General features: G+C 45.1%; 1 protein-coding gene across 3 annotated transcripts in view; it reads right to left on the bottom strand.

Annotated features, from left to right (window-relative positions):
* Positions 1-237: 237 nt before the first annotated feature.
* The window catches only part of MVB12B (multivesicular body subunit 12B), a 213,123-nt gene continuing 188,776 nt past the window's right edge, over positions 238-24,584 (bottom strand). For 2 of the 3 annotated variants that reach the window (XM_082403347.1, XM_082403350.1), the window contains one exon: positions 11,727-24,581. In XM_082403347.1, the coding sequence (XP_082259473.1) occupies positions 24,456-24,581 (126 nt within the window). In that variant the 3' untranslated portion in view covers positions 11,727-24,455. Of the gene's footprint in view, positions 3,948-11,726; positions 24,582-24,584 lie in introns of those variants that run through there. The other variant, XM_082403349.1, reaches the window with a different exon arrangement.

Genomic DNA, 24,584 nt, shown 5'->3' with positions numbered 1-24,584 from the left:
ACAGAGAGGCTGTGGCCCTCTCTGGTGTCACAGAGCGTTCTGGCAGAGGGCCACCTGCCAGTCCCTTCCTGAGGCCACTGGTGCGGGCACTGAGGCTGGTGCTGGGGTTGGGTGGGACTAGGGGAAGGGTCTCCCACCTTGGGCTGCTGCCTCCTCTGCTTCCTTTGGCATGTGGGGTGGGGACTTGGAGGAAGGTAATGGGTCCCCAACACCCCTTGTTCGTCACATTGTGTTTTAGCCCCAGGTCTGGCCAGTGGCTTTGAAATAGATGTTGGTCAAGACAAGCCAAGGGGAGCTCGTTTGGGATCCTTTCCCTAGATTTGGACCCTCGGGGCCCACGGCCATCACCCCTGCTGTAGGAAACGCTTTTAAGAAAGTCGAGGTGGGGGATTGGAGAGCACTGTCCAGGCCTCTGGCTGTTGGCAGCTCCTGCCCCATCTGACCTGAAGCTTCTCTGGCAGGGCCTCCAGCATGGCAGCGGATCCTCCATAAAAGGATAAGGATCACATTCTTCACGTTTTAAGTTGCACAAAAGCTGTATGCATAATTAATGTGCAATAAACGTGAGCAGCTGGAAATTAACTAAATAAAAAAAAAAAAGGAATATATTTAATTGTAAAAATTTAATTTTGCTTTTATTCTTTTCCTTTCTCTCTCTCCCCGTTCCCCCGCCCTTTTACAACTTGTTATATTCTCGGAGCCCTTCAGATCTTGCCGGAGATCATATTCTGAAAGCCTCGCCTCCTGACCTCTTGCTGGGGAGCCGAGGACAAGATTAGTTTTAAGCCTCGGCCCAGTCAGTTACTTTCAGCAGAGGGTCCGAGAGTGTCCACGAGCGGGGCGTTATTGTGTCGCAGAAAGGAATGTTGTAATCATCCCCCAAGACCTTCCTTGGGGGACCACTATACCCTGGTTTCAAGGGCTTTGGTAGATGCAGCTTTGAGAGTCGCTGTTTGAAACTCAGAGAGCCCATCATGGTATTTAAAATTCAAAAACGTGAATTCAGTGGTTAAGAAGCCAAAGGACTAAATACATTTACATAAATTCAAACAAAGTATTTTAAGCAATACCATCCAAGGCTCCCTTTCTTCTTCTCCTTCTAATTTTTTAAAGGACATAGACCTTTTCTAGGTGATAAAATTGGGTGGTAAAATTTCCCAGTGGAAAAATTTATTGACCCATTCTTACTTATTATCACATCTTTTCATAAAACCTGGGAATTCAGCTTCAAAAAACAATCCATCCACTTGAAAGAAAAAAAAATATTTTTAAAGAATAAAACACTCTATTAACAGATACTTTAAAACATGATTTATTGCACACACATAACAACAACAATAACTTAAAATATCAAATCCTTGGAATAAATCACTGCCGATCCCATCTCTCTTAAACGCCAGCTGTCTTCCTGTTTCTGCTGTCTTTCTCAGCCCTGGTCTGTATCAGCAGATAATTTTAAAAGAGGCAGAAGAATCAAGAGACGGAACTCAGAGGCATCTAGGTTATTTGGGCAAGAATCGTGTTTTTAGAACATCCTAGTTTGTCCTGGACAGTTCACAGCTGGCCCTTCTCAAGTCTTTTCAAATAGCAACCAACTCAGAGTGTCTCTTCGACTTGCTCTGTTACCAGATGAATTTATAAGGAGAAAAAGACTGTCAATAGTCAATCACGTTTGTTGCCACCTCTGCCAGGTACCTGGTCCTTTTTAAGGCAAACTGCCATCATCCTAGAGATGCCCAGGCATTGGGGACCCACAGGCGAGCTGTAAATAACCAGGTCCGTGGCTGTAGATCACCTCTGGCCGGCCAGCCATGCAGCCTCCACGGCGGCCCAGCTGGCAAACGCAGCCGCCTTTGTGAACAGGTGGTCCGCAAGGGTGGCGGCTGGTTTCTGCAGCAGCCTTGAAGGACCAGCCTGGTTCCAGCCCAAGACAACCCACCCAGTGCTCGGCCAGGCCCCAGCCGCAGGCCTTCGCATTAAACAGATTCTGACACTAAAAATCAAGATCTGTCTGCTGTTGTCATAGGAATATGCAATATCCTCTGGAGGTCTCCTTATTGAAAAACCACATCTTGCTGCTGCCCGGGCTAGATTTCTATTCTATTTGTATTGATCACTGGGAAATGTCTCATTCCCTGGCTGACAAATACAGCCAGCAGGAAGGGAGTTTGTGTTTGGTGGAAAACGTTTGTTTCCACAGTAATCTGGGGGGCCCCGGAGCTGCAGTTATGTTCATGAGATGTGGGGGCATCTCTAGTTAGGCTGTGGGATTACAAATGTGGGGATGTCATGGGCTTCGGAAATTAGCCGATGTGGCCACTTTGTCTCAAAGACTTTGGGCCAAGGGAAGGGACTTGACTTACCCACGTCCCAGGTAGTGGCACTTCTAGGAGTCTGTGCTATAGATGGTACCTGTCAGTGTGAAAGGTCATCCAGCACAGCACTGTTTATAGGTGCCAGGGGGTACCTATAAACAGTGCTGAATACTGACACTCTCATATGGTTCAATCTACTAAATCTACTGCATAAAATGGTGTGCAGTCTTTTTTTATAAAATTTGTTTTTTACTGAAGTATAGTTGATTTACAATGTTGTGTTTCAGGTGTACAGCAAAGTGATACTGTTATACATACATGTGCATATGTATGTGTGTGTGTATATATATACACATATATTCTTTTTCAGATTCTTTTCCATTATAGGCTATTACAAGATATTGAATATAGTTTCCTGTGCTATGGCATTGCCGTCTTAAAAGGCATGAGATGGAGAACTCTCCAAGATGTATTAGGAAATGAAAAAAGCAAGCTGCAGAATTATGTACCTGCTATGCTCTGTATGTGGTTTTTAATTTTTATTTATTTATTTATTAAAAAAAATTTTTTTTTTTTTTTTTTTGGCGGTGCGGCATGTGGGATCTTAGTTCCCTGACCAGGGATTGAACCCACACCCCCTGCAGTGGAAGCGTGGATTCTTAACCACTGGACTGCCGGGGAAGTCCTATATGTGTTTTTTAAAAAGGAAATATACACATATTTGTTGGAATAAGCCTCAACTCTGGAAGCAGACATTAGAAACTGTCCAAAGTGACTGCTTTGGGGAAGGGACCAGGGGACTGAGGAGGGGTGAGAGCAAGGCTGACTTTCCCCTTTACAGCCTCTCTACCTTCTGAATTTTATACTGTGTGCGTGTAGGGCAGATATAAAATAATTAAAATTTAAAACAAAGATCAAGATGTCAGGAAAGCCGTCATTATATTAGGGGTTAGGAGCTTAGACTCTGTGGTCTGAGAATTCTGGGCTTCAAGCCACTTTGTCTCACGGAGCCTCAGTTTCCTCATCTGTCAAGTGGGGATAGTAATGGTGTTTACTTCACAGAGTGGAAGTGAAGATTTCCTTGAGACGTGAATGGGAAAGGATCAGCCCAGCGGCACAGAGAATTCAGTAAACGTTACATGTTATTATAGACGACATATAAATCATAACACACACTCATAAATCCTTACAGCGACTTGCTTGGCATTTTCGTTTTCTTGAAAGAGAATTTAAAAATATCTGCGTGTGTTTAGAGCCAGGAGCTGAGACTCCTGAGTGTTACGTGGAACTCTGTTTAGGGGACCGTTTCGCTGATGCAGTGACGGCCAACGCTGAATCTGCAGGGTGGGTCTGGTGCTTTTTTTCTGAACCCGTAAACGGTCTTCCGCATCTCTGTGTACACAGGCAGGTGAACTAATAGAATTAGGCTTATTGGTTTAATTCCTCTGGGCCCCCTTGGCGAGGGGAGAGCAGCTGGATGAATATTTTAATTAAGCTCTGACACCCAGAAGTCAAAGTCCCTGAGCGGTCCCAGTGGGCAAGGTCTCGCAGTTTGGGGTTTAATCAAGTTCGGTTTCAGAGTTCAAATTTCTTCCTGGACAGAAATGTGTCATTAGGCGTCCAAGATTTCGACTGGAAAAAAAAAATACAACTTGACTGTATTTTCTCTAGAGAATGACACTGTGATTCGATTAGCTCCCTTTCCTTGACATTTTGCCCACTTTATTAACTTCTGCTTTGCTTTTAAGCAGGCAACTACTGTTTTACTTCCCTGAAGAAGCTCATAATATTATAATTCAAGTGTCAGGACAGATTAGGTTAAACGAACTGTGTAATTCCCGAAGGAAAACAAACTTCAAAACGGACGCGGTTCGAGTTGTAACATGTCATGGATTGCATTAGCGTTGAACGGGTGATTCTATCACCTGATGTGCTAAAGTTGGCTCAAATGTTCCCCACTCTGCAAGGTGAGAAATTACTTAGCTAACAAAACATTTCGTTTTCCTCTCTTTGCATTCTTTCTTTATGAGATCCTGAATGTGACATTTTCACCAAAAAATCTCTGCGCTTATTTGTGAAAAATGTATATTAAAACCAAAACCCATCAAATGGAAAGAAATCACAGATGGTTTTATTCACAAGCAGTAGAATTAATGGCCTCTCTTCTCTTTATAAATATTAGAAGCAGATGAGTTCATTACGATTTCACCCTAATAAAGAAAACCTGCTTGATTTTGACAAGACATTGACTTATCTAAAACATCTCCTAAATAACAAAGCTACTTTCCGCCCGTAAAACACCAGCTCGCAAACACCAGCTTTACCTGGACTGCTTCTAAATTAATGAAAAACACTCGAATCCGAAGAGCGCAGAAGAAGGGGCGGAGGGGGTGGAGAGATGGAATTCAAGGGATTTTTGAAAATGTGACTGATTTTGCAAAGAGCGAGTTTTGAAATGTTTACTCTGTGGTGGTTTGAAATTTTTACATCTTTCAACAAAGCGCGCGCGGAGAAGTGAAACCATCTGAAAGGGCTTTTGAAAAGAGCGACTCAGCACAAGTTGGCGGAGGCTGTGGTTCCTTTATCTCGGGCGATCTGTGCCCATCGTGCAGGAGGGAGCCCCAGCCCATTCCCCCCTCCGCTCCGCGCCTCCGAGCTCCCAGCTCCGCGGCGGCCTCGGCCCGGCTTCAAAGCACTGCTGGCGGAGCGTCCCGGGAGGGAATCGGAATCGGACACCTCGCTCCGGGGACGCCGGGCCGGCCGGCGCGGTCCTGTCCCCCAGCTCGGCTGCCTGATGTGGTCATCTTGTTAGTCATGGCAAGCCCGGGGTCTCTCTGTTTGTGCCGCTTTCAGCACTTATTAAGCGAGAAGTGGGAGGCTTTACACGAAACTGCAAAAGATGTTTTTTCTCCCCAGGGCCACGGCAGTCGGGGCCACGGCTTATCCATCATTGCAAAGATCTCTCTGAGGCACGGAACGAGTCAGCTCTGCCCAGAGGGGGAGAAAAATGAGCGGCACATGGGGCCCTCTGTCCCAGGACCTTCTTGGCTCGGCTCCCGGGGAAGAGGGTGGGCTCCTTGGTCTGGAAACTGCCGGGGGAAGGCCTTTGGAGAGGCAAAGGCACACAGCTTCAGAAAAGTGGCACATCTCTGTGGCTCTCGTGCCCAATTCTACAGTTTGGGGCTTTCCACTCAGATGCCCCCACTGTTCCCAGCCCCGAGACCAACAGGGGGCTCCCACCACGGAGATCCAGACACCTGTACACAAGTGGCAGTGCTGGGGGAGGGGTGCTGTTGAAGGTGGAAATAGTTTCTAAGCAGCTCCTGGAAAGTGAACAAATTCTGGTACCTCCGCATCGTCTCAGGAACCTGCATCTTTCTTGCCGCTCTGTGCTCCCTTCCTCCAAGGGAGGGGCTGTGAACTCCCCGACAGGCCCAGGTGGAATTCTGAGTTCTGAGATCATCAGAGTCCCTCCTCTGAGCCTCAGTTCCATGAGTATCAAACTGCTGGGGAGATTTTGGGGGAAGCAACAAGTTTGAGCCAAGAACCCATGATTGAAATTCTCCGCCAGTAAAGCCCTCCCAGCTGAGCCCCAAGGGTCTGTAGTTGGTTCAGCAAGCAGGGGCGGCAGGAGGGGGTGGGGGATTTGCAAACTTCAAACAGGACCTGGGGTGGGGTGGGGAGACTGTGCTGAGGAAGGGGGCCACCGACAGAGGGCTCAGGGTTAATTAGAGAGACTGCGTTGTGGCACCTATCAACTCAACCCTCTCCGTATTTTCTCGGCATTAAAGCACCAGCGACTCAAGTTCTATGCAGGGTTGCCTCCCTCACCTAGGGTGAGCCTGGAAGGGCGGGAGAGTCGAGCCACACTTAGGATGGACATTTGCAGCCCCCTGGAAGACCCCAGCCAAGGCTACTTGCCTTCCCACCGAACGCTTCTTTGGACATCGAGGGTCTACTGTCTTCTAGGCACTGGGCTGGGCATATCACCTGGAAGATAGGGCCCATCAGCTCTCCCATTTTACAGATGAGGAAAGTAAGGCTAAGAGAGGCAAAGGCTAAAGGGCTCACCAGCTCAAGGGTATTTGGCTGCTTTGTGGGAGAGGCAGGGTTGGAGCCAGGAGCCTCAGGCTTATGCCACTGGCTTGGGCTGGGGCCAGAGACCAGCAAAGGACAGGTTATCACTGCTTACAGCCCGCCCTCACCTCGGCCCTGCCCCCTCGCACTGTCCTTGACATTCAATCAGGTGCCTGTGATGTCTGGCCCAGCAGTTGGGGCTGGGCCTCCCCAGCTTCCCCACGACAAATGGTTCTCATTTGAAAGGGAGGTTATAAAAACACATGCCCAAAGACACTGTCAGGGAACTGAGGATTAATCTCATTTCAGTCAAAGACCATTCCAAATATTTTGGGGGTGGGGGAATGGGGGTGGGTAACAGCCCTTGACTGGGAAGGAAGTCAGGGTTCGAGGGTGCCCCTCAGGTCGGGGCCGGTTTGGAGGCACGGATGTGGACTGGTGAGGTCAGGGGTCATTGCATACCTGGTGAGGCCAAGTCTGACCGGAGGCATTGCTTTGCTGCACAAAGTCCCCAGGGCCGGCTTTACAGGGGGGCCGGGACTCCATCGTGAACACTCACACTGGATTTGCTATCTTGGTTATGTTTCAGGGTGGTTTAAGTTGCCAAAAGGAAGGGAAGGATTAGACGCCCGGGACATTTTCATTTTCTGGATGGTGTCAAAGCTGCATGTTTTTGCCTGGTGACTCAACCAGAGAGGGCCCTGAAGACCAGCCAGGAGGAGGGGGGCACTGCCTCCCAGCCCCCTGCCCAGGCGCTTGTGGGCTGCACAGCGAACCCGCCCCATCGGAGCCAGGGAAGTGAGGGAGCATCAGCTGGCTCTAAGCCAGCAGCTCCCACACTGGGTGGCTTGATCCCTAAAAGATAACCTGTGGTTCTGGGGCACAGGCATGAGCTGTGGACTCGGGGCCTCTGCAGAGCTTTCCAAACAACCCCAATGGCTCCACTGACTGAGTGGTCAGGGGGTGCCAGGTGGCTGCTGCTGCAATCTCGTCTGTTTAATGACCCTGGGAGGTAAGGACATTTATTATCCCCATTTTGTGGCTGGGGAAACTGAGGCTCAGAAAGTTGCAAGTGGCTTGCCTAAGGCCTGGAAGCTGGACAACAGTGATACATCTCCTTTAACTTTCTCAGCAACTTTTCAAAGTAGGGACTGTTGACTTCCCCGATTTATGGATGTGCAAGTTGAGGCTGGGTGTCGAGGCGCTGTGATGTGGCTCGTTCAAGCCACTGGGGAGGGAGGGCGGAGCTGGGGGCTTTGGGTCCCTCCAGCTGATCCGGATCCGAGCTCTGGCCCCGGCCGGTACCCCCTCGCGGCGGTCCAGAGCCCACACGGGCCGCTCCCCGCAAGCCGGCGGGCGCAGCAGGGGTGGGACCTCCAAGCGGCGCGGAGGGGGCTCGCGCTGCGGGCTGGCCTCCTTCCAAACAAATGTCCGCAGGGTGGAGCCGATGGATTCATTTTCCAACTGTCGGAGGTATTCGCCGATCTTCCGCACGCGGAGGAGTCCCCACAGAGCCCAGCGAGGGCCGGCGCCGGGCCGGGCTGGGCGCAGCAGAGCGCCCCCGCGTGGCCGGACTCGGGCGCGCGAACTCGCGGCCCGGTGTGTGGGCTGAGAAGGGCCTCGCGCTTTACAGGGACCCAGGAACCTTGAAAGGGAGCTGCTAGGATGGTCCCCATTTTACAGAGGGGAAAACAGGCAGGAGAAAAGTGCAAGAGACCTCCCAGTTTCCCCCAACTGGGAAATGGGATTCAAAGTGGGGGCCTGCCTCCCTCCAAAGTGCCTCCTCCCTGGAAGCAGCGAGAGGCTGTCCCGGCCCCTGCAGGGGCCTGCCCTAGGGAGCCCCTCCAGTCAGTGGCGGGGGGTGTGTGTGTGTGTGTGTGTGCCGGGGGCCCACATCGGTTTACTACCCAGCAGGAAGCGCTGATGGGTGCGGTAGCGCTGGAAGCAAATTCCAAACACGAAGCTCTTGGATTTTCTGGCAAAATCCAGCCAGGGAACGCTGATGTGCTAGTGTGCACCAGGCCAGGGGCTCCCACACTGGGTGGACAGGTCTTGGGGGGGGGCGGGGGCTCCTTAGTCCCTCTGTCCCCCTTCCTGCCCACGGCGAAGGGGGTCTTCTGGGGCCTCCCTGTGGCCCAGTGCTCTCTGCTGGGTGCCGGCCAGCACTGTGCCACACCCTGCGCCAAGCATGCTGCGGGTCTGATCTCAATTCCTCCTCTGGAAAGCTCTGGGTGGCTTCTGGCTGTTATCCCAGAGCCCCAGGGTTGCATTCAGGGGAGTTGGCAGAGCTGGTTCCTGAGCTGGGCCTGTCGGGCCTCATGAGTCATCCCGATACCAGACAGGACGCCTCTTCTCCGGGGGACGGAATCCCGGCTGCCTTCGGGCACAGCTCGGGAGCTGGGCATGCTCGGGTTGGACGTCCTGAGCTCCCTGTGGTTGACCCGTGCTTCTGAGCACTCTCTGCGGCCTGGTTTCTACAGGCGCTCAAGTGGAGAGGCCCCGCCTGCAGGAGTGTGGTGATAACACACGCAAAGCAGAACCGCTGTTGCCCTACGTAAGTGTGTGCCGGGGCTGTGTGACCAAATGCAACCCGCCCCCCAACCTTGGAACATCCTTCATCCCAGTCCATCCACCTTAGAGGTCAGCGCACATCTTGTCTCCTGTAGGAACCCTTTCTCTCCCATCTTCCAGGGCTCCTCTCCAAGGGACGGTATTGGTGGGATATGAAAGCCATTTTTAAAGGGTTCGGGAGGATGGGCAAAGATTCTTAAACAGGGCGCAGAAAGGAAAAGATTGATAATTGGACTCGATTAATAACTTTAAATATTTTTAATTTTTTCATCGAGGTAATTGACATATAACGTATTAGTTTCAGGTGTACAATATAACAATTCAATATTTGTATATATTGCAAAATGACTACAATAAGTCTAGTTAACATCTGTCATCATACAGAGTTAAAATTTTTTCTTTCTCATAATGAGAACTTTTACGATTTACTCTCTTAGCAACTTTCAGATATGCAATACAGTATTAATAACTGTAGTCACCATGTTGTACATGACATCCCCAGGACTTGATAACTGGAAGTTTGTATCTTTTGACCCCCTTCACCCGTTTTGCCCACCCCCACCCCCACCTCTGGCAACTACCCGTCTGTCCTCTATACTATGAGCTAGGTTTGTGGTGGTGGTGGTGTTTTTTAATTTATAAATAGTACATTGCAAAGTGCTTACGAATCAGAAATCGTATCTGGAAAGTTAGCTTTGTGTCCCCATTTTAAATCCACCATTTATCAGCTTATGTCCTTAGGCAATCACTTAACCTGTTGAGGATTCGGTTTCTTCATCTGTAAAATGATGGTGATAACGGCTGCCCTTTCTATCTTTTTAAAAAAAATTGAGGTATAGTTGATTTACAATATTATATTATTTTTAGGTATATGACATAGTGATTCAATGTGTTTATAGGTTTTACTCAATTTAAAATTATTACAAAATAATGGCTGTATTTCCCTGTACTATATATCCTTGTTGCTTGTTTATTTTATACAAAGTAGTTTGTGTCTCTTAATCCCATAACCCTATCTCTCCCCTCCCCACGGGAAATCACTGGTTTGTTCTCTATATCTGTGAGTCTGTTTCTGTTATATACATTTCTTTGCTTTATTTTTTAGATTCCACATATAAGTGATAACAGAGTATTTGTCTTTCTGGTCTGACATTTCACTAAGCATGATACTCTTTAGGTCCATCCACATTGTAGCAAATGGCAGAATTTCATTATTTTTTATGGCCAAGTAATATTCCATTATATATATGTGTATATATACACCTATATGCACATATATATGTATGTATACACACACACACATATATATATATATACACATACACACACACGCACACACACACACATCTTCTTTATCTATCTGTTGATGGGCACTTAGGTTGATTCCATATCTTGGCTATTGTAAATAATGCTGCTATGAACATTGGGATGCAAGTATCTTTTTGAATTATTTTTTTCATTTTCTTCAGATATATACCCAGCAGTGGAATAGCTGGATCCAATGGTAGTTCCATTTTTAGTTGTCTGAGGAACCTTCATACTGTTTTCCATAGTGGCTGCACCAATTTGCAATCCCACCAACAGTGGGATTTCTCCACATCCTTGCCAACATTTGTTATTTGTAGACTTTTTGATGATAGCCATTTTGACAGGTGTGAGGTGACATCTTATTGTGGTTTTGATTTGCATTCCTCTGATGATTAGTGATGATGAGCATCTTTTCATGTGTCTGTTGGCCACATGTATGTCTTCTTTGGAAAAACTGTCTTTTCAGGTCTTCTGCCCATTTTTTGATTGGGTTGTTTATTTTTTTGATATTAAGTTGTATGAGCTGTTCATATATGTTGGATATTAATCCTTTATCAGTCATATCATTTGCAAATATTTTCTTCCGTTCTGTAGGTTGCCTTTTCATTTTGTTGATGGTTTTCTTTGCTGTGCAAAAGCTTTTAAGTTTAATTAGGTCCCATTTGTTTATTTTTTCTTTCTTTTTTTTGCCTTAAGAGACAGATCCAAAAAAATATTGCTATGATTTATGTCAAAGAGTGTTCTGCCTATGTTCTCCTCTAGGAGTTTAATGGTTTCAGGGCTTGCATTTAGGTCTTTTTTGAGTTTATTTTTGTATATGGTATGAGGAAATATTCTAATTTCATTCTTTTACATGTAGCTGCCCAGTTTTCTCAGCCCCACTTATTGAAGAGACTGTCTTTTTTTCATTGCATATTCTTGTCTCCTTTGTTGTAGATTAATTGACTGTAAGTGTGTGGGTTTATTTCTGGGCTCTCTATTCTGTTCCATGGATATATGTGTCTGTTTTTGTGCCAGTATCATGCTGTTTTGATTACTGTAAATTTGTAGTATAGTCTGAAGTCAGGGAGTGTGATACCTCTAGCTATGTTCTTTTTTCTCAAGATTGCCTTGGTAATTTGGGGTCTCTTGTGGTTCCATATAAATTTTAGGATTATTTTTTCTAGTTCTGTGAAAAATGCCATGGGCATTTTGATAGAGATTGCATTAAATCTATAGATTGCTTTGGGTAGTATGGGCATTTTAACCATATTAATTCTTCCAATCCAAGAACATGGGATATCTTTCCATTTCTTTGCATTATTTTCAAATTCCTTCATCAATATTTTAGTTTTCAGAGTATAGGTCTTTCACCTACTTGGTTAAATTTATTCCTAGGTATTTTATTCTTTTTGATACGATTGTAAATGAGATTGTTTCTTTAATTTCTCTTTCTGATAGTTCATTAATAGTGTATAGAAAAGCAACAGATTTCTGTGTATTAATACTGTATCCTGCAACTTTACTGAATTCATTTATTCTAATAGTTGTTTTTTTTTTTTTTGGTGGAAACTTTAGGGTTTTCTATATATAGTATCATGTCATCTGTAAATAGTGACATTTTTACTTCTTCCTTTTCAATTTGGATGCCTTTTATTTCTTTTTCTTGTCTGATTTCTGTGGCTAGGATTTCCAATTCTATGTTAAATAGAAGTGGCAAGAGTGGGCATACTTTTCTTGTTCCTGATTTTAGATTTTCATTGTTGAGTATGATGTTACCTGTGGGTTTGTCATAAATGGCATTTATTATGTTGAGATATGTTCCCACTATACCAACTTTTGTTTTTGTTTTTTAAACATCTTTATTGGAGTATAATTGCTTTACAATGGTGTGTTAGTTTCTGCTTTATAACAAAGTGAATCAGTTATACATATACATATGTCCCCATATCTCTTCCCTCTTGCATCTCCCTCCCTCCCACCCTCCCTATCCCACCCCTCTAGGTGGTCACAAAGCACCGAGCTGATCTCCCTGTGCTATGTGGCTGCTTCCCGCTAGCTATCTATTTTACGTTTGGTAGTGTATATATGTCCATGCCACTCTCTCACTTTGTCCCAGCTTACCTTTCCCCCTCCCCCTATCCTCAAGTCCATTCTCTAGTAGGTCTGTGTCTTTATTCCCTTCTTGCCCCTATATACCAACTTTGATGAGAGTTTTATCATGAATGGATGTTGAATTTTGTCAAATGCTTTCTCTGCATCTATTGAGGATCATGTGATTTTTATCATTCCTTTTGTTAATATGGTGTATCACACTGACTTGCAAATATTAAACCATCCTTGCATCCCTTGAATAAACCCCACTTGATCATGGTGTATGGTTTATATATTGTTGAATTCAATTTGCTAATTTTTTGAGGATTTTTGCATCTATATTCATCAGAGATATTGGCCTGTAAAATTTTTTTTTTTGGTAGTGTCTTTGTCTGTCTTTGGTATCAGGGTAATGGTGGCCTTATAGAATGAATTTGGGAGTGTTCCATCTTCTTCAATTTTTGGGAATAGTTTGAGAAGGATAGGTATTAGCTTTTCATTATGTGTTTGGTAGAATTCCCCTGAGAAGCCATCTGGTCTTGGACTTTTGTTTGCTGGGAGTTTTTTTGTTTGTTTTTGTTTTAAAATTTATTTATTTATTCATTTCATTTAATTTTTTTTTTTGGCTGCATTGTGTCTTCACTTGCATACGGGTTTTCTCTAGTTGCTGAGAGCGGGGGCTACTCTTTGTTGTGATGCTTGGGCTTCTCATTGCGGTGGCTTCTCTTGTTGCAGAGCACAGGCTCTAGGCATGCGGGCGTCAGTAGTTGTGGCACACGGGCTTCAGTAGTTGGGGCTTGCGGTCTCTAGAGCGCAGGCTCAGTAGTTGTGGTGCATGGGCTTAGTTGCTTCACGGCATTTGGGATCTTCCTGGACCAGGGATTGAACCCGTGTCCCCTGCATTGGCAGGTGGATTCTTAACCACTGTGCCACCAGGGAAGCCTTGCTGTATGTTTTGTTTGTTTGTTTTTTACAAATTCAATTTTACTACTAGTGACTGGACTGTTCAGATTGTTTATTTCCTCCTGATTCAGTCTTGGAAAGTTGTGTGTTTCTAGAAATTTGTCCATTTCTTCTAGGTTGTCCAATTTGTTGACATAATTTTCATAGTATTCTCATTATATTTTGTATCTCTGTGGTATTGGTTGTTATTTCTCCTCTTTCACTTCTTATTTTATTTGGGTCCTCTCTCTTTTCTTCTTGATGAACCTGGCTAAAGGTTTATCAATTTTGTTTATCTTTTCAAAGAACTAGCTCTTGGTTTCATTGATCTTTTCTTTTCTTTCTTTCTTTCTTTTTTGAGTCTCTATTTATTTTCTCTCTCATCTTTATAATTTCCTTCCTTCTGCTGACTTTGGGCTTTGTTTGTTCTCTTCCTAATTCCTTTAGATGGAAGATTAGATTGTTTGAGATTTTTCTTATTTCTTGAGGTAGGCCTGTATGACTATAAACTTCCCTCTTAGAGCTGCTTTTGTTGCATCCCATAGATTTTGGAAAGTTGTGTTTCCATTTTCATTTGTCTTGAGGTATTTTTTGAGTTCCTCTTTGATTTCTTCATTGACCCATTGGTTTTTTTAATAGCATGTTGTTTAGTCTCCACTTGTTTGTGCTTTTCCCATTTTTCTTCCTGTAATGGATTTCAAGTTTCATGTCATTGTGGTCAGAAAAAAAATGCTTGATATAATTTCTGTCTTCAAATTTGTTGAGACTTGTTTTGTGGCCTTGCATGGGATTTATCTTGGAGAATGTTCCATATGCACTTGAAAAGAATGTGTATGCTGCTGTTTTGGGGTGGAATGTCCTGTAGATATCTATTAAATCCAACTGGTCTATGTGTCATTTAAGACCACTGTTGCCTTATTGATTTTCTGTTGGGATGATCTGTCCATTGATGCAAGTGGGGTGTTAAAGCACCTGCTATTATTACATTGTAATTTTCTCCCTTTATGTCTATTAATGTTTGCTTTATATATTTATGTGCTCCTGTATTGGATGCATATATGTTAACGAGTGTACTATCCTCTTCTTGTATTGATCCTTTTATCATTATATAATGCCTTTCTTTGTCTTTTGATTTGGACTTTGTTTTATTTTTCCTGATATGAGTATTGGTACCCCAGCTTTCTTGTTGTTTCTGTTTGCATGAAATATCTTTTACCATCCCCTCACTCTCAGTCTCTGTGTGTCTTTAGTTCTAAGGTGAGTCTCTTGTAAGCAGCATATAGATGGGTCTTGTTTTTTTCTATTCAATCAGCCACCCTATGTCTTTTTATTGGAGCATTTAGTCCACTGACAAAGTAATTATTTTTAGGTGTGTACTTACTTACATTTTATTACTTGTTTTCTGGTTGTTTTTGTAGGTCTTCCCTGTTCTCTTCTTCTTCTTTTATTTCTTCCCATGTAGTTTAATGATTTTCTTTAGTGGTATGCTTGTGTTAATTTCTCTCTTGTTTTTGTGTATTTAATGTAGGTTTTTGATTTTTGGTTACCATGGGGTTCATACATGTTGACCTAAAATGATATTTGTTTTAATTTTAAAAAATTTTTATTGGAGTATAGTTGATTTACAATGTGTTAGTTTCAGGTGTACAGCAAAGTGAATCAGATATATATATATAAGTATATATATATATATATATCTCCATTCTTTTCAAGATTCTTTTCCCATATAGTTCATTACAAAATATTGAATAGAGTTCCCTGTGCTATACAGTAGGTCCTTGTTAGTTATCTGTTTTATATATAGTAGTGCATATGTGTTAATCCCAATATCCTAATTTATATATCTATTTGCTTTAACTAGGTAGTCCTTTAAGTTCAGACACATTCTAAAAGACCTACATTTTTTACTCCCTTCCTCCACACTTTGCATTTTTGATGTCATATTTTACACCTTCATGTTTATCCCTTTACTGATTATTTTAGTTATAGTTGATTTTTACAATTTTGTCTTTTAATCTTCATACTAGCTTATTTAAGTGGTTGATCTTCAGCCTTTACTATATGTTTGCTTTTATTAATGGGATTTTTCCTTTTCTATAGATACTTCTTGTTATAGCCTTTTCTTCTTCCCTTAGAAGCATTTCTTTTTGGGTCAGTTTAGTATTGATGAACTCTTAGTTTTTGTTTATCTGAGAAGTTCTTTACCTCTCCTTCAATTCTAAGTGATAATCTTGCTTGGTAGAGTATCCTAGGTTGCAGGTTTTGCCCTTTCAGCACTTTAAATATATCATGCCATTCCCTTCTGGCCTGCAAAGTTTCTGCAGAGAAATCAGCTGATAGCCTTATGGAGGTTCCCTTGTAACGGACTCTTTGTTTTTCTCTTGCTGCCTTTAGAATCCTCTCTTTATCTTTTGCTATTTTAATTATGTCTTGGTGTGGGTCTGTTTGGGTTCATCTTGTTTGGGACCATATGTGCTACCTGTACCTGGATATCTGTTTCCTTCTTCAGGCTTGGGAAGTTTTCAGCCATAATTTCATTAAATACATTTTTGACTCTCGCCCCTGCTTTTCTCTCTTCTCCTTGTGGGACCCCTATAATGTGAATGTTGGTACACTTGATCTTATTCCAAAGATTCCTTAAACTGTTTTCATTTTTAAAAATTTGTTTTTCTTTTTGCTGTTCTGATTGGGTGATTTTCATTATTCTATTTTCTAGATTACTTATGCTTTCTTCTGTATCACCCAGTCTGCTGTTCATTCCTTCCAGAGTGTTTTTCATTTCAGTTATTGTATTCTTCATTTCTGGCTGGTTCCTTTTTATATTTTCTAGTTCCTTGTTAAACTTCTCACTGTGTTCATCTATTCTTTTCCCTAATTCAGTTAGCAATCTTATTCTACTAATGCTTTGAATTCTTTATCTAGTAGATTGTTTATTTCTATTTCATTTTTTGTTTTTTCAGGGGCTTTCTCTTGCTCTTTCAATTGAGACAAATTCCTCTGTCTTTTCATTTGCCTATCTTTCTCTGTCTCTATGAATTACGTGAAACAGTTACTTGTGGTGGTCTTGAAGGGGTGTCCTTATGTGGTAGTTTCCCTATACAGTCTGCATGTGCCCAGTGGCTTTGGTGGGAGAGCTGGATTTGACACGAACATAAGTCGCATCTTTCCTCAGGGTGTTCTGGCAGCTATCTCCTTGGTAGGAGCTGAGGCTGGAGAAGGAGGGGCTAGGGCTGGAGCCAGGTGTGAGGTGGAGCTTTCCCTCTACTCAGTGGATGTCACCACCCTGTTGGGGGTGGGGTCAGGTCCCAAGTTGCTGGAGCAGAAGCCCTGAGGGTTGGCTCTGAGCTGGCTCAGTTCCCTTTAAGTGTGTGTTCTTCCCCCTCCCAGGCCCAGCACCCTCAGTCCCAGAGGGGAGCACTGCTGGAGTAAGAGGGGCCAGTGTGGGTATTTGGTGAGGGTCAGGGCAGGGGGTGTGGTGGTCTGGCTGCCGTCAGAGACCTGGAGTGCCTCTGATGGCCTCCCTGTGCAATCGTCAGTAATGGCTGAGCCCTCCCCACTAAGTCATCACTTAGCATTCGAGCTGACACAGTGTCTCATGGCCCGAGCTTTTTTCCTTGGTTGTGGCAGCCCTTGCTCCAGTGTGGAGCTGCAACGTGAGGCAAAGGGTGCTGGAGCGTTTGCTTGGCTCAGGCTGGGGTGCACACTGGGGTGGTAGCGGGAAACAGTTCAGCCAGCTGGCTCTTTCCGTCTGCCCTTTCTGCCCTGCTTTGGGAGCAAGCATTTGTGCACTCCTCGTGAGCAGAGTCCAGGCTTCCCACAGCTCTCCTGTTAGGCCCACTGGCCCTCCAACCAGCCAAGGGGCTCGTCTTCCCTTTATTGGACCCCAGGACTGGAATGCCCAATATGTGGCTCACCCCCAGGGAGGGTCTCCACCCATCTAATCTCCCTTTTCCTCTGAGTCCCCTCCCGGGGACACAGGTCCTGACCTTATCGCTTCTTTTCCCCTCCTACCTGATTCTGCTTGTATCTTACAGCTTTGTTAGTACAGGAGTCTTTCTGCTAGTCTCCAGTTAGTTTTCAGTAAGAATTGTTCCCCATGTAGATGTATTTTTTTTAAACATCTTTATTGGAGTATAACTGCTTTGCAGTGTTGTGTTCGTTTCTGCTGTATAACTAAGTGAATCAGCTATACATATACATATATCCCCATATTCCCTCCCTCTCGCGTCTCCCTCCCACCCTCCTTATTCTACCCCTCTAGGTGGTCGCAAAGTACCAAGCTGATCTCCCAGTGCCACGCAGCTGCTTCCCACTAGCTATCTGTTTTACATTTGGTAGTGTATATATGTCCATGCCACTCTCTCACTTCATCCCAGCTTACCCTTCCCCCTCCCCGTGTCCTCAAGTCCATTCTCTACGTCTGTATCTTTATTCCTGTCCTGCCCCTAGGTTCATCAGAACCATTTTGTTTTTTTAGATTCCATACATATATGTTAGCATACGGTATTTGTTTTTCTCTTTCTGACTTACTTCACTCTCTATGACAGACTCTAGGTCCTGTAGATGTACTTTTTTTTTTTTTATTTATTTATGGCTGTGTTGGGTCTTCATTTCTGTGCGAGGGCTCTCTCTAGTTGTGGCAAGCGGGGGCCACTCTTCATCGCGGTGCGCTGGCCTCTCACTGTCGTGAGCCTCTCTTGTTGCAGAGCACAGGCTCCAGACGCGCAGGCTCAGTAATTGTGGCTCACGGGCCCAGTTGCTCCGTGGCATGTGGGATCTTCCCAGACCAGGGCTCGAACCTGTGTCCCCTGCATTGGCAGGCAGATTCTCAACCACTGCGCCACCAGGGAAGCCCTGTAGATGTATTTTTGATGCGTACATGGGAGGAAGTGAGTTCTGGGTCCTTCTACTTCGCCATCTTGATTCAGGTCCTTACTGTTATGTTTTAGATTCCACATGTAAGTGAGATCATACAGTATTTGTCTTTCTTTGTCTGACTTATTTCATTTAGCACATTGCCCTCAAGGTCCATCCACGTTGTTGCAAACAGCAAGATTTCATTCTTTTTTTATGGCTAAGTGGCATTCCATTGTATAAATATACCACATTTTCTTTATCCATTCATCCACTGATGGACACTTATGTTGTTTCCATATCTTGGCTATTGTAAATAATGCTGCAATGAACATAGGGGTGCATAAATCTTTTTGAATTAATGCTTTTGTTTTCTTCAGGTAATACCCAGAAGTGGAATTGCTAGATCATATGGTAGTTCTATTTTCAATTTTTTGAGGAACCTCCATGTTGTTTTCCATAGTGGCTTCACCAAGTGACATTTGTACCAAAGGGCACAAGGGTTTACTTTTCTCCACATCCTTGTCAACACTTACTTGTTATTTCTGTCTTTTTGATAACAGCTATCCTAACAAGTGTGAGGTGATATCTCATTGTGGTTTTGATCTGCATTTCCCTGATGATTAGTGATGTTGAATATCTTTTCAAGTACCTGTTGGCCATCTGTATACCTTCTTTGGAAAAATGTCTGTTCAGATCTTCTGACTATTTTTTAATTGGATAGTTTGTTTTTCCGCTAATGAGTTGTATGAGTTCTTTATATATTTTGGATATTAATCCCTTGTCAGACATACGATTTGTAAATATTTTCTCCTATTCAGTATGTTGCCTTTCATTTTGTTGATGGTTTCCTTTGCTGTGCAGAAGCTTTTTTGTTTTACGTAGCCACACTTATTTTTGGTTTTGCTACCTTTCTTTTGATGTCAAATCCAAAAAATCATCACCAAGTCCTATGTCAAGGAGCTTACTGCTTATGTTTTCTTCTAGTAGTCTTATGGTTTAAGGTCTTACATTTAAGCCTTTAATGCATTTTGAGTTTATTTTTGTGTATGGTGTAAGATAGTGGTCTAGTTTCATTCTTTTGCTAGTGGCTGTCCAGTTTTCCCAACACCATGTATGCAAGAGACTGTCCTTTACCCATTATAAATTCTTGGCTCTTTTGTTGTAAATTAATCAACCATATACGTGTGGGTTTATTTCTGGGCTCTCTGTTCTGTTCCATTGATCTATGTGTCTGTTTTTATGCCAATATCATACTGTTTTGGATACTAAAGCTTTGTAATAAAGTTTGACACCAGGGAGCATGATGCTTCCAGTTTTGTTCTTTTTTCTCAAGATTGCTTTGGCTATTTTTTTTTTTTTTTTTTGTGGTTTCACACAAATTTTAGGTTTGTTCTCTTTCTGTGAAAATGACCTTGGAATTTTGATAGGGATTGCACTGAATCCTTAGATTGCTTTGGATAGTATGAGCATTTTAACAATATTAATTCTTCCAATCCATGAGCATGGGATATCTTTCCATTTATTTGTGTCTTCTTTGATTTCTTTCATCAGTGTCTTATAGTTTTCAATATACAGTCCTTTCACCTCCTTGGTAAAAATTTATTCCTAGGTATTTTATTCTCTTCGATGCAATTATAAACTGTATTGTTTTCTTAATTTCCCTTTTTGATAGTTCATTACTAGTGTATTGAAATGCAACTGATTTTTGTATATTGTTTTTTGTATACTGCAACTTTAATTCATTTATTAGTTCTAACAGTTTTTGGTGGAGTTTTTAGGGTTTTCTATATATAATATCACGTCATCTGAAAATAGTGAGTTTTCCTTCTTCCTTTCCAATTTTGGATGCCTTTTTTTATTCTTGCCTAATTGCTCTGGCTAGGACTTCTAATACTATGTTGCATGAAAGTGGTGAGAGTGGGCATCCTTGTCTTGTTCCTGATTTGAGAGGAATAGCTTTCAGCTTTTCATTGTCGAGTATAATGTTAGCTGTGGGTTTGTCATATGTAGTCTTTCTTATGTTGAGGAATATTCCCTCTAAACCCCTTTGTTGAGATTTTTAAAAAATCATAAATGGATGGTGAATTTTGTCAAATGCTTTTTCTGCATGTATTGAGATGATCATAAGATTTTTTTATCCATGTTGTTAATGTGGTGTATCACATTGATTGATTTGTGAATGTTGAACCATTCTTGTTTCCCTGGAATAAATCCCACTCGATCATGGTGTATGATCCATTTAATGTATTGTTGAATTTGGTTTGCTAATATTTTGTTGAGTATGTTTGCATCTATGTTCATCAGGCTTTTGGCCTGTAATTTTGTTTTCTTGTGGTGTCTTTGTCTGGTTTTGGTATCAGGGTAATGCTGGCCTTGTATATTTTCTCGTATTTTATCAATTTGGCTACAGTTTCTGTATTAAAATCTTCAAGTGCAGTTGCTGATTTATCTGTTTCTTTTCCTCTTTGGTATTTCAGAACTTTTAGGCTCTTACTTGAAACAACTAGCTCCTGCCTAATGTTTCAGTGTCCTCCCATATCTCTTAAGGGCTACTTTTTGTTTATATTAAACTCATGTTCTGTCTGGTCTATCAGTGCTTCTTCTGGTATTGGTGGCTTAGATTCTTGTCTTCCTTTTGGTGGACCAGCTCTTTTGGTGTCTGTTTTTCCCGTGTGAACTCACTGTTCCCTAGGCCTCTCAGCTCCACTGGCTGGAAATGGAGCCGAGCAGAGTGGCAAGGAAGCTGGTTCTTAACCTCAACTGCACACTAACATCACTGGGGAGCTTGACAAACAACTGGCTCTTGGGTCCCTCCTCCAGAGATTCTGCTGTGATCTGGGCACAGGAAGTTTTAAAAACTCTCCAGGTGATTCTAACGTGCAGTCAATGTTGCAAACCCTTGTGCTCCCTCCAGAGAAGGACAAGGAGGGTTATAGAGGAATTGATGCACCTTGGATGTTCTAATCTGTGCCAACTTCTGCCCGTGTGTCCTCCCCAATCAGGAAATTCAGACCTTCAGGAAAGTGTCCAAGACCTCTGCCCCAGAACCACCTTTCCTGAGACCTGTGTCTCTGGTTGCACTTACTTGGCCCAAGATGTGGGGAGAAGGGAGGGGTCCAGCCCAGCTGTTGTTTTGGTGGTGAAAGGATGAAAATGACCCACCCAGAGCAATGTGTGTGTGTGCGTGGGGAGGGGCAGATGAATGAGCAAAGCCAGAAAACCGCTCCCCCGTGCAATCTCTCATCTGTAGCATTGGCTGTCTTTCCCTCTGGCCTGTTGCTGTTCACCGAGCCCCTTCTAGCTTTAGTGTTGGCTCCCGTGGTCCACCAATCTTCCTGTCTCTTTCTCCGGCATCTCCCTGAGTTGGGCTCAAGGGAGAGAACCAGCAGCCCGTGGCAGTCCACCTTCCTGACCCCACCCCACCGCCATCATGGATCGTGTTGGGTGCTGCGGCTTCAGAAAGGAGCCAGATAAGGGCCCAGCTCTCACTCTTGTCTCTGGTGTCTTTGAAGCCAGCATAGACTTGTCCACGGAGGCCCAGTGCTTGTCATCATGATCCCTGGGGTGGTCCCAAGCCTCACAGTAAGTGCCACTGGGGCCCATTCTTCTTGGGCTCCTCAGCAATTGAGTCCAGCCCGCCCACGTCAAGAAACTCATTCAAAGAGCGTTTGCTCACGCCTGCTATTTCTCTAGGCTTGTACTGGGTGCTCAGTTTGAGTATATGTGTGGCTGGGGAGGAATGTGTAATAAATGAGACATATACCCCTTCTTCCAGGAGCAGATAACCTAATGAGAGGATCAAATGGCTCCAATACTACCAATGGATCAATGGCTTTAAAATGCAAGGTGTACAGTGGCTTGAAGGGCTCAAGAAGGACATCCCAGAGGAGATATATGAGCAAGTCTTGAAGGATGAACAGGAGTTTACCAGGCAGAAAAAAATGAGGGAAAAGTATTCTAGGCAGAGGGAATAGCATATGCAAAGGCAAGGAAGCAGAGCTTAGGGTTTGAGGAAGCACTAATAATTCAGCAGGGAGATTAGTGGCAGGTGAGGCTGGGATGGGAGGTGGGGGTCAGACCTAGAACAGTGGTGGACGGAAACCTGGGGGACTCAGATTTCATTCTTAGGGCGAGGGGTGAAGTACTGTCAGTGGAGCAGTCCTATTGGGTCCTGGCCATGAGGAAGACGGATGAGAGGGGAGGACACGGGCGGCAGGGGAATGGTTAAGGGGCTGATGCTGTCATCCAGGGAAAAGTGTCGAGGCCAGAACTTAAAAAGGAGCAGCAAGAATAATAGTGGCTGAGTTTGAAAGCAAGTTTAGATGAGAGAACTGTCCAGCTGGAAACAGGGTGATCACAGACAGCTCCAGGTGGGGGTGTGGGTGACTCTCGTGAGAGATGGTGGAGCTGCCCCAGAGACGGGGAAGTTAGAAGAAGGGGAACAATGTGGGGCCTGGGGGAAGATGGTACATTCAGCCCGGGATGTGCTGAGGTCAAGGTGAAACATCCAAGTGGAGACCTCCAGGTGGCTGCTGGGACTATGCGGCTGGACCTCAAGGAGACTGGCCGCAATAGAGCTAAGGGTAGTTAAAGACACAGCTGCTCCCAGCTGCCGGGAGGATGCAGAGGGGGAGAAAGGTGAGGGTGGGGCTCAGGGAGCCTCTAGAGTTTTAGGGATGAGCCAGTTATGGTGGGAAATAGCAGGCAGAAGTAGGGGGAGTAGGAGAGACATGGCTGGGGTGTGTGTGTGTGTGGGGTGGAGTGGGATGGGCTAGACCGTCGGCTTCACGAGGACAGGGACGTCAGTGGTGTCAGTCATTGCTGAGTCCCTAGTGCCCGGCTCGGGGCCTGTGTGTGGAAGGTGCTCATACAACACGGCTTGGACGGTTGGGTGGATGTGTGGATGGACGAATGGTGCTCCACCCACCTCACCATCCTCCCCCCTCGTCACAGAGTGGTGGAGAGCTCCTCCATCTCTCCAGGGAGGTGTCCCACCCCTCTGCCTACAGCCTCACCCCCCCTCTGTAGCAGTTGCCTCTAGAGGGTCTAAACCTACACCTGCTCCAGATGCCTTGTGATCACACACTCCCCCTTCCACCAGGGCCAGAGCTGCTAGGGGCAGAAGGGGGTCACCTGACCCAGGCAGCCAATCAGAGTCTGTCTTGGGACTCTTGTCTCTGGGTCTTGTGAACTGAGAATGTGCGAACTTGGGTGGCCATGTGAGCGTGCATGTGCCACATATGCTGGTGCACAGAGCATGGGAGAGGGAGGGCCAGGGTGTGAGAGAACGAGAAGCAAGAAGACGCCCAGACAGAGACGAGGCAGTGTGGGTGAGACAGACAGAGGAGAAACAGGTGTTGCCTGCTCTGGCCCCTTTGAGGCTAGGCTGTGTTCTGCTTTGGGGTCCGAGTGTCCTTTGGGTCTGGCCACTAAGCCCACCCTGGCCCAGGCTGTAGAGTGTGGACTTCAGTTTCTTGCTGCCCAAAGGCCCGTGTGTGAGGTGCTTCCCCCCGGCGGCCCCCGAGCAGTGCTTAAGGCCTCCAGCAAACAGATTCTGTGTCTTGGATGTCAAAGGCTACTACATGTACTTCCTTGGTGACCCGGCACTAGGAGGGACTCTTCAAACTCCATGTTGAATGTTCTTTGTGGGTTTCTCGTGGAATTCTCTGGGCTGTTCTCCCTCTCCCACTGTGGGGAAAAAGACCTGAGGGATGCCAGAGGTGGGGGCCTGGGCTGGAGGTGCCAGTACCCTTTTGGGGACTCTCATGGTCCTAATGAGAGCTAAGGGTCACCCGATTCTCGCCTGAGTCTGGCATGAACAGGCCTGGAGGCAGTGACGGCTCAGACTCGGGTATCCAGCCCCAAAATGCAGTCATTTATGAAGAAGGTAAAGAGCTATGCTGGTGAAAACTGACCAGTCGTGTGCTCACAAGGAGCCTATGTGCGTCCAGGGCTGGAAGCCCCTCCCTGGCATTTGGGGTGGCATATTGCCAGCAGGTGAGCAGTGGAGACAGGACAAAACCACCGGGTGCATGTCCCCCCACTCCCGGCAGCCAGACGGCCCCGGTCCGGCACAGACAAGGGTTGGGGCGAGCCGGAGATGGGAGCGCCCCTCTGCGTTCCTTGCTGGCAACTCGTTAAAATGCACGCGTTTCACATGCTTTTATGGAAACTGGTGTTTTCTCCCTCCAGAAGCATTCCAGAGGGCTGTTGCCAGAGAATGGCAGGGCTTTCTTCGCTCCTCTTGGATCCTTCTGGCTTGTCACCAGGTCATCTAAGCTAAACGGGGGCAAAGAAACCCACCAGCTCTTTCTAGAAGGCTGGAAGGCCAGGGTGCTGACCAGTCCAGCCAGCAGCCGGGATGAGCTGGAGAGAGAGCTGGAGCCCAGAGCAGCCCCTGAGGGACGCTGATCTCGGTGCCTCAGAGACAGCAGCGAGCTG

The sequence above is a fragment of the Balaenoptera borealis genome (assembly GCF_965194805.1).
Source record: "Balaenoptera borealis genome assembly, chromosome: 8".
NCBI lineage: Eukaryota > Metazoa > Chordata > Mammalia > Artiodactyla > Balaenopteridae > Balaenoptera > Balaenoptera borealis.
This window is presented reverse-complemented; position numbering and strand designations above follow the sequence as displayed.